Source organism: Lontra canadensis, unplaced genomic scaffold (assembly GCF_010015895.1).
Source record: "Lontra canadensis isolate GAN:19392208 unplaced genomic scaffold, GSC_riverotter_1.0 scaffold29, whole genome shotgun sequence".
Taxonomy (NCBI): Eukaryota; Metazoa; Chordata; class Mammalia; order Carnivora; family Mustelidae; genus Lontra; species Lontra canadensis.
The window spans coordinates 8,618,718-8,628,945 of NW_022631023.1; the positions used below are offsets into that span (position 1 = coordinate 8,618,718).

Below are 10,228 nucleotides of genomic sequence, written 5' to 3' on the forward strand. Positions count from 1 at the left end.
AAAAAAAAAAAAAAAAAAAAGGCTTTTCTAGTGGTCTCATGGAACGTCAGTATTTGATATTTTTTATATTATTTACTCCAAGTTCATTATAATTAAACCTTCACAATGGAGTAATATACATCTATCAACCCATTACACAATGTCAAATAAAAGTTTAAAGCCAGGGATTTTAGTTCTGATTTTATTCACAGTTATACAGTATGAATGACTATGCCAATCAACCTCATGCTATAGGGAACTCCCTAAATTTCTGAGTATAGATATCAAATGCATAAAAATGTCCAAGTGGCCTTCAAAGGCTGAGGCTTGGGGCACCTGGGTGGCTCAGTGGGTTAAAGCCTCTGCCTTCAGCTCAGGTCATGATCCCAGGGTCCTGGGATAAAGCCCCACATCGGGCTCTCTGCTCATCAGGGAGCCTGCTTCCTCCTCTCTCTCTCTACCTGCCTCTCTGCCTACTTGTGATCTCTGTCTGTCAAATAAATAAAATCTTTAAAAAAAAAAAAAAAGGCTGAGGCTTGAAAATTTCCATTAAAGACAATTTCCATGCAATGGGGATTTTGTGTTCATTTTTAACAGATTATCTTATATTTAAGGAAAAAAAGAGAGGAGGCACTTTTAAGTATTTAATGCGACGAGCCCTGGATATGTGACGAGATCACAAATGAAACCAACTGTGTTTGTAGTGCTCAGTTGCCGCCACAAGGTGGCAGAAAGAGGTCTGTTTTTTTCTCTGTCCACATTTGGTTTTAGACAATTCCCAAGCATTCATTCACCATTAGACTGAAATGCACATGTAAGAAATGAAATTCGTAGAAGAGCAGTCTTCAAATTGGAGTATGGCACACATTCATGTAATAAATAGGAAGTAATTCAGCCCTTCTACAGCATACATTACAAAGTTTTTTAAATAACAACCAATTTCCAGATCTTCATCTTGCACAAGAGGCTTTTCTCAAATTAATCTACCTGAGACGGTGCCAGGGATCAGCCATCAGGAGGCGCTTTATGTCCCAGCTGCCTGCCTTTGCATAATTATCACGCTACCATTTATAGAATGGCATACTCCTCACCTGTTACAAATTTTACAATGGAGGCATGGCTTTGGAGTGTGAAACTTCTGGCTACCAAAGAAGACACCCTTAGAATATCTGTCTTTGCTCTATTTTATGCATTTCTGTTAGCTGTGAAATCTGGAACTGGAATGGGGTATTTTGAATTTTAGATGTATTGGCAGAATGTGGTAGTGGGAATATCAATTTTCATTTAATGTCTTCATCCTGTATATCAATTCCAAATTGACATGGTATACACTGTTCTTGAGTAAGAACCCAGGGAGAGCAAAGCAAAGAAGGCATCAGTAAGAAATAACTGAATGGTAAACAGTGGCTTTTTTGACTATTCTGAATTCTCATCTCTAGAACACGCCACTAGCTGTGGAGGGAAACAAACACCCTTGACTGGCCAAAGCAGTAATACATAGACACATAGACAGACACACAAACACATATATGCGAAGCACAGTATGTTTAACCAGGTGTGTGACCCTGAGCAAGAAGCTTAACCTCAGTGCCTCAAGTTCTGTCATCTATAAAAATGAGGATGATAAGCATATCAGTTTACCAGGGTATTAAGAATATTAAATGAGTTAATATTTGTAAATGCTTAGAAGACCAACCAGAACATAATAAGCACTGTGTGTGTGTGCTTTTTAGTATTCCTTAAAGGCACAATTGAGCTCATAAAAAAATTAAAATTAAGGAAGAGGAGGCCTGACTTCAACATCAGTTTTAGTCAGCATCTGCCTTCAGCTCAGATTATGAACCCAGAGTTCCAGAAAGGAGCAGCATCAGTCTCCCTGCTCAGCAGGGAGTCTGCTTCTCCCTCTCTGCCCCTCACCCAAGTCCTGTGTGCTTTCTTTCTCTCTCAAATAAATAAGTAATCTTAAAAATATTTTAAAAAGGAAAATCTTTAAAGGCTTTGAGTAAAGAAAGAATTAACTATAAAAACTAGATTTGAAGATAAAGGATGCAATGGGTGAGGTGCTTAAATGGAATACAAAGGTTTGTTTTGCTGCTGTTGTTTTGTTTTTTTAAAGGTTTTGGTTTTATTTTTTATTTTTTTTTAAAGATTTTATTTATTTATTTGACAGAGAGAGATCACAAGTAGGCAGAGAGGCAGGCAGAGAGAGAGGAAGGAAAGCAGGCTCCACGCTGAGCAGAGAGCCCGATGTGGGGCTCGATCCCAGGACCCTGGAATCATGACCTGAGCCGAAAGCGGAGGCTTTAACCCACTGAGCCACCCAGGCGCCCCTAAAGGTTTTGGTTTTAATGGTGACTCAGGGATAGGAGATTTGGAAGTAACTGCCCCTCCTCAACCTCAGTAAGAAGCTGGGGGCAGCAGGAACCTGTCTAACGGGAAGTTAGTCTGTTTTGGTCTAGATGCTTTAAAAAAAAAAAAAAAAAAAAAGGGCGTAACAAGAAGCTCTGTAAAAAAGGGCATGCCTTCACTTGGGTTAAGTTGTATCAATTTATATAACTTGCAGAAACACTATGGAGATCACAGCCTCAACCAGACTGCACAGGACTCCCTTAGGTCATTATTTGGGAGACTATTTGAGCGCAAAATCTAAACTAAGGTAAAAATCATTTAAGGAAACAATCCACCAGGAGAAAATGTTAGCAAACAAGATTCAGTAGTATTAGACGTCACTTCCCACCGCCAAAATTTAGGAAACACACACAAAAATGAGATGCTCTGAAGACTACACAGATTTTTTAAAGAATTAATACAACTTTTAGGGGCGCCTGGGTGGCTCAGTGGGTTGAGCTTCTGCCTTAGGCTCAGGTCATGATCCCAGGGTCCTGGGATAAAGCCCCGCATTGGGCCCTCTGCTCAGCGGGGAGCCTGCTTCCCCCTCTCTCTCTGCCTGCCTCTCTGCCTACTTGTAATCTCTGTCTGCCAAATAAATAAATAATATATTTTTTAAAAAGAATATAACTTTTAGAATCAACAGTCACACATTTAAAAAACCAGATAAATATAAAACTTTTTCGGAAGCCTGAACATATGGGAGTGTTCACCTATGCTCCCGCCTGAAACTGCTTTTTTTTTTTTTTAAACCTGACTTTATTTTGTGTTCCACTATCCTTTTATTCTTTTATATTTTTTCAAAGATTTTTTTTTATTTATTAATTTGACAGAGATCACAAGTAGGCAGAGAGGCAGGCAGTGAGAGAGAGGGGGAAACAGGCTCCCCGCTGAGCAGAGAGCCCGATGTGGGGCTCGATTCCAGGACCCTGGGATCATGACCTGAGCCGAAGATAGAGGCTTAACCCACTGAGCCACCCAGGCGCCCCCTGAATCTGCTTTTTAATGGGAGCGGGAGGAGGCGGGGGGGAGAATAAACCAGAACAAAAGCAATCAGAGAAGTGATGGATAATAGTAGCTAAGGTAGTCAGTAGTTTGGAAATTGGAAAGCACAGATATGACAACTCATTCAACAGCCTGTAAAGAGCTGAGTCGGAAAACTATAAAGAGGATGGGAAACAACAAGCAGCAGACCAGGAACCCTGGCAGAACTCCACAAAGCCTCAGGAATTAGATTTTTGTGACTCCAAAGTCAAAGGTTCTAGAGGTTGTACGAAAACAAGATAGCTTCAAAGTCTTAAAGAAGCGGGAAAGATTCCCCCCTCCTCCCCAGTTTCTTCTTTCACCCTGCAACGACTCTAAGCAAGCAGGCAGAAAACTGGAGGTCTGTTCTTGGGACAAAGTGATGGTGGCAGGCTCAGGGACAACGAAAACAGGTGGATTAAAAGCAGGTCAGCAAACAGCCCAGAAATAAACCCTCACATATATGGCCAAATGATTTTCCACAGGGTGTAAAGACCATTCAAAAAGAAAAAGACAGTCTCTTCACTAAATAGTGCTGGGAAAGCTAGATATCCATGGTATCCATATGTAAAAGACTCGAGTTGTACTCTCACCCCACACCATATAGAGGGGAAAAAAAAAAAAAAAAAAAGGACACCTTAAAATGGGTCAAAGATCTAACATAAAAAATTAAAACTTTTAAAACTCTTAGAAGAAAGCATGGGGGAAAGTTTCATGACACTGGATTTGGCAATTATTTCTTGGATATGACACCAAAAGTACAGGAAACAAAACAAAATCAATTGTACTGCATCAAAATTTAAAACTTCTACACATTAAAGGATACAATTGGGATGCCTGGGTGGCTCAGTCAGTTGGTCATCTGCTTTTGGCTCAGGTCATGATCCCAGGATCCCTGGATCAAGTCATGAGTCAGAAGGAGACTCCCTGCTCAGTACGGAGTCTGTTTCTCCTTCTCTCTGCCCACCACCCCCCACCCTACTCCTCACTCTCTCTCTCAACTAAATAAATGAATAAACAATCTTTTTAAAAAATAAAGGATACAATCAACAGAATGAAAAAGCAATCTACAGAATAGAAAAAAAAAATCTGCAAATCAAATATCTGTTAAGAGGTTAATATCCAGAACACATAAAGAACTCCTACACACATCAACAAAAAGACTAAAAACCTAATAGTAGGCAAAGGACTTGGCTATTTCTCCAAGGACTCTATACAAATGGCCGCTAACACAAGATGCTCAACATCACTAATCACTAGGGATATACAAACAAAACCACAATGAGATACCACTTCATACTTACTACCATGGTACTATAAAATTAACACAGAACTGCTATATGATCCAGCAATTCCACTGCTGGGTACATAACTGAGAAGAAATGGAAGCAGGATCTTGAAGAGATTATTTGTACAGCCCTGTTCATAGGAGCATTATGCACAATACCCAAAAGGTGGAAGCCACATAAATATCCATCAATGAATGGAAAAACAAAATGTGGTATATTCATACAAGGGAGCAGTATTCCGCCTCGGAAGGAAAAGATCCCTTGACATATGCTACAACTGGATGAACCACCCTGAGAACATCATGCTAAGTGAAATAAGCCAGTCACAAAATGACAAATAATTCATGATTACACTTACATGAGATACCTACAGTGGTCAAATTCACAGAAAGTAGAATGGTGGCTGCTAGGGGCTATGCAAAGGGAGAATGGAGAATTATTTGTTGATAGGTATAGAGTTTTAGTTTTGCAAGATGAAAAGACTTCTGCAGACTGTACAACAAAGTGAATGTATTTAATAGTACTGACTTAAATACTTAAAAATGGTCAAGATGGTAAATTTTATGTTAAGTGTATTTTACTACAATAACAAAGAGATAAATACCAAGTCAGCAAACTGAACAACGTGATACTCCCATTTCCTTTTCCCAGCTGAGCTTTTAGGAGAGCTAGCAGCCAGAATTATATATGCCATGGCAAGAGACTAGATGCAGAATTCCTCTCTGGAAAACCGAATGATTTCCAAAAGTTCCATCTGCTCCTTTTACAGTTATGCCAGGCCTTTCTGGATAGCATCTTATTTTTGTTGTTCGCACTTTTTAAGAATTACTTAAAAATTTTTTTAAGTTATTCTTTGAAGCTTTTATTTAAATTCCAATTAGTAAGCATACTGGGTAATATTATTTTCAGGTGCTCAATACAGTGATTCAACACTTCCACACAACATCCAGTGCTCATCACAAATTTTTATGTAACTTTAAACAAGCCTATTTTATTTTCAAACACTTCCATGCTTCCATTCTTTAGGCTCTTACAAATACTGACATAGAGTGCCCCCAACAAAACATAACTGATTACTACCTTTCTCATCACCCAACACTGAAGCCCTCCAAAGGAGCTCTACTCATGTATGTCCAGTCAGCTGTGCGTCTTACTTGGAAATGTAAGCAGGTTAACCATCTCCAGACATTTGAGACTATAAAATTGTAAGTCAGAAACACAAAGAAAAAGGAACAAAGAAAGCACCGGCATGCAGCAAGCAAAAGAAAACTTCAAAAATGCTGTGATCAATATGCCCAGTGATAACAAATATTTTGTCTAGGGGAGAGGATTGCTTGATCAAGAGAGTGTGTGTGTGTATGTATGTGTATATATATATAGTAAGTAGGCTCCATACCCAGTGTGGGGCTTTAACTCACCACCCTGAGATCAACAGTAACACACTCCATTGACTCAGTCAGCCAGGCACCCCTGTCCAAGGAAGATTTTAAAAAGACATTCAGAGGGGCACCCGGGTGGTGCAGATGGTTAAGTGTCTGACTCTTGGTTTCTATTCAAGTCCTAATTTCTGAGTCTGCTTCAGATTCTCTCCCTCCCTCTCCCCCTTCTCCCTGCTGTGTGCACACACTCGCTCTCTCTCAAATAAATAAATAGATCTTTAAAAAAATATATTATTATATATAATCAATATAATTATTAATTATAATGGTTAAATAAATAATAAGAGAAAGGAGAATGGAGGAAATCTCACAGAAAAAAAAAGAAACAAGTAGGAAAACAGGAGACAAAAGAAAACTGAGAAACAGAGGGAAGAAATATGTCAAATAAATGAGAAAAATTTCCAGATTATTAAGAACTTGAATTTCCAACCTAAGTGCCCAATACAATACATAGGACTCTACTACAGTAAAGCATGCTTTTAAATTTCTAAGAGAAGTCATTCTTAATTTAGAATGACAAATCCAGCTAAACGATATATCAAGGGCAAGCAACAATAACATAAACATACTTCCAAGAAATGACACAAAATTTTTTTTCTTCCCATGTACTCTGCTCTCAGAAGCTATACCTGTTTTTGGAAGGGTGGATGCGCTCCACCCTACCAGGAACAAAAACAGCAAATATTTACTGGGCACTTACTGCATGCACAAACCTTTTATATGTATTTGCTCCTTTAATGTTTAAAACCACCCTTTGAGGTGCCTGCCCATCCTTCAGATTAGAAACTCAGGCACAGAGAGAGTAAATAATTTGCCAAGGTTACTTATCCATTTGTCAGTCAGGATTTGAACCCAGGCAGGTGGGCTCCAGAGCCCATGCTCTCAGTCACTCGTCTACTGCACCTGCCAAGGGAGTAAACTCCAAAAGAGGAATATGTGGGATGGAGACACAACAAAAGGGGAAGGAAATTTCCAGAAAGATGATAAAGGGAAGTCCCCAAAACACAAGTAAGCCAACAAAACTGACAAAATATTGGGTGTGCTTGAGCACATCTGGAAAAGATTTTCCAGTTCTGTGAAAGTTTGGATAAAAGAGCAAATATAAGCAAATAAAATACAATTATTAACCTCAGAAAGACAAAAAGCTGTACAACAAAGAAAATGCAATCATAGTTCTGGTTGGCTCACTTGTGAATAATGATAACAGTGATAAATCATACATGCATACATAATTGAACAAAAAAGATAAATGCATTGGAAGGATGGGAAGATGTGGAAAGAGTATGCACGTGTCAGTTAAATCCACAGCAGGACTACTGGAAAACAACAAAACGGTAGCAGCATTTTAACTTAGAGATAGGAAAGCAAAAAGCAAAAATTTAAATGTTTCTGTCATTCTGCATTCTGTCGTTGGATCTCTTGCCCTCCTAAATTAAAATATGCATACATGATTATGGTTCACCCCTTATGTCTTGGGATCTATGACTTTTGACAAATGCATAAACTCATTAATTCCTAGACTCCTAATGAAAGCATTTGATAGCTACACCCAAACAGTGAGCATAGCTGTATTCAAATGAAATTTATGGAAACTGAAATGTGTATGTCACATAATTTTCGTATGTTGCAAAATACTCTTTTGATTTTTTCCAACTGCTTAAGAATCATGTTTAAGAATCACTCTTGGGGCACTTGGGTGGTTCAGTGGGTTAAAGCCGCTGCCTTCAGCTCAGGTCATGATCCCAGGGTCCTGGGATCGGGCCCCACATCAGGCTCTCTGCTCCACGGGGAGCCTGCTTCCTCCTCTCTCTCTGCCTGCCTCTCTGCCTACTTGTGATTTCTCTCTGTCAAATAAATAAAATCTTAAAAAAAAACAAAACAAACAAAAAAAAAAAACAACCTTCTTAGCTTATGGGCCATACCAAAACAGGTGGCAGGCTGGATTTGGCCCATAAGCCGTAGTTTGCCAATTCCTGCCCTAAAGCAAAAAGACGGGTGGAGATAACAGTCCAGAAGCTGCAGATGGGAGATTTCCGTCAGTGAGGTTCCAAACAGCCCATATTACCCACAAAAGGAATATTTAGTACATGGACAGCTGCTTCACCCAGAAAGCCAGCTAACAATACCGGTCTCTTAACACTGTTTTGACTCTTACGTTTGCTCCCTTCATCACCTCAGTCTTGGAGAACTTAAGACAGCAACACTGGAGGGGCCAGGGAAATGAGAAGAGAATCCGAGTGCAGAAACAGGACAAAACCAGTTCACTCCTTTTCCCCACTACAGGATTCTGGTGCAGAACGTGGCCCAATCTGAGAGGGGGAAGGTCTGGGCATTAAACTGAATAAGATATTTTAAATTACATGAGGACAGACTTTACAATACCTGAGGCTAACTGGAAAGCCTTACTTACATATGCCCAGATTCACCCAAGCGTCGAAGAGAGGCAAACAATATTTAAACCCAGTGGTAAGAAGGAATAAAGTTGTTCTCTATATTCAAACTACTAAATATTATCTCATTCAACAGGCCAGTTATGTAACCAAAGGACCTTCATTCAGTATAGGTAAAGAACACTTAACGATCAGTAAAAATCTCTTTAAGAGAAAATACAAAAATGGGCAAAGGATACAATTGGTGTTTTTTTTTATAAATTAAATGTGAATAACTTTTAAGGAAATGCAAAATAAACCCAAACACACTTTATATTCATCATACCGAAAAACTGTTAAAGTCCAATGATTAAACGAAAGAAGTCAGAAGGCAATGCACCATTTTTAAAGCAATAGTATTACCACTCGATCGTTCAATTTAACGAGACTACGGTAGCCATTCTCTGGCAAGAGTCACCAACCTCAAAAGAGGAGGTACACTTCTGCACAACACCAACTTTCTGAGGATAATCAGGAAAGCCACGCCCACATTTTAGGAGGTGAAATTTCATTCTTGTGTGTGACCGCTCCCTACGACTCAGGACTCATAGATACAAGAAATGCTGGAGGGTTTCCAAGAACGCCCCGAAACAGATACGACGGAGAGGCCAGAGAAAACGGGAGAACCCAGTGACTTGATGATCTGGGCCCGAGGGCTTAACTGGAGGGAAGCGGCAGGAATGTGAACGAATCAGGAAGACCCGTCCCGGCTCGCTTCACCCGGTCCCACCGCCTAGAGGTCAAGGCCGCCTGGCATTTCTGGCCGCGCACTGCCGCTCCCGGTCCCTCCCCCTCCCGCTCCCGGGCGCCCCGCGGGCCCGCAGGCTGGGAAGGGTCAGGGGCCCCCGCGGTCCGAGAGACGGGTGGTGCTGCCACTGAGGCCTCGCCCTCGAACGACAGCTGCTAGGCAGCCAGGAGGGAGCCGGGAGGAGGGGCCGCGGCCCCGGCCCGCCCCAAAGCCGCGGGGGGCAAAACAGAAACCCAGCGCGGAGGAAACGGAACGCAGCCCAGCCCGCACCGCCCGGCCCTGTCCGCCGCCGAGTCGCTCCGCCGACGGGAGCGAGATGGCCGCCCCCTCCCCCGGCCCCGCCGCGGCCCCAGCCGCCGCGCCGACAAGTCGCCACCGCCCACTGCCGGCCCCCCCTCGCTTGCCCGCCTGCCCGCCCTCCTGGGACACGGCCCGCTCCACCCCTCGCGGCTGCTCACCGCGCTGAGGCGGATCCCGCTGGGTGGCTGCGCCGCCATCTTGAGCGAGCTACAAAGCCAGGACCGGCCTCGGCCGCAACCCGACTGGGAGGCGGCCGGGACGACTGTGGGGCCCGCTGAGGCCCGCCCACTTCCGGGGCGGGGCGCGCGACTGCCCCGCCCGTCCACTTCCGCCTCAGGCACAGTTGTAAGAGTGTGGGGAAAGTAAATCGCCAGGCTGGTTGAAGCCGGAGGGAACTGGGCTCGAAGCGCTGGGGCCTGCTAGGGGAAGGGCGCATGCGTGAGAGTGGCGGGCGCGAAAAGGGCCGCGGGCGGTATTAACTGGGCCTGGGAAGTTGAGGGTCTGGGGTTTGAGGTCTGTCACGCCGACCGCTGGGGCCCAGAGGGGTAGGTGACCTTGTGCGCTGGGGCTGAGAGAGGTGAGCTCGAGGCGCCCGACGCGGCTGGACGTGAATTGCGCTGAAAGAAGCCATCC

General features: G+C 42.7%; 1 protein-coding gene across 1 annotated transcript in view; it reads right to left on the reverse strand.

Moving 5' to 3' along the window:
- MORC3 (MORC family CW-type zinc finger 3) overlaps nucleotides 1-9,872 on the reverse strand; it is a 43,684-nt gene extending 33,812 nt beyond the window's left edge. Inside the window, exon 1 of the mRNA XM_032865362.1 lies at nucleotides 9,754-9,872. Coding sequence (XP_032721253.1) covers nucleotides 9,754-9,792 — 39 coding nt within the window. The 5' untranslated portion in view covers nucleotides 9,793-9,872. The remainder of the gene's footprint in view (nucleotides 1-9,753) is intronic.
- Nucleotides 9,873-10,228: the final 356 nt, after the last annotated feature.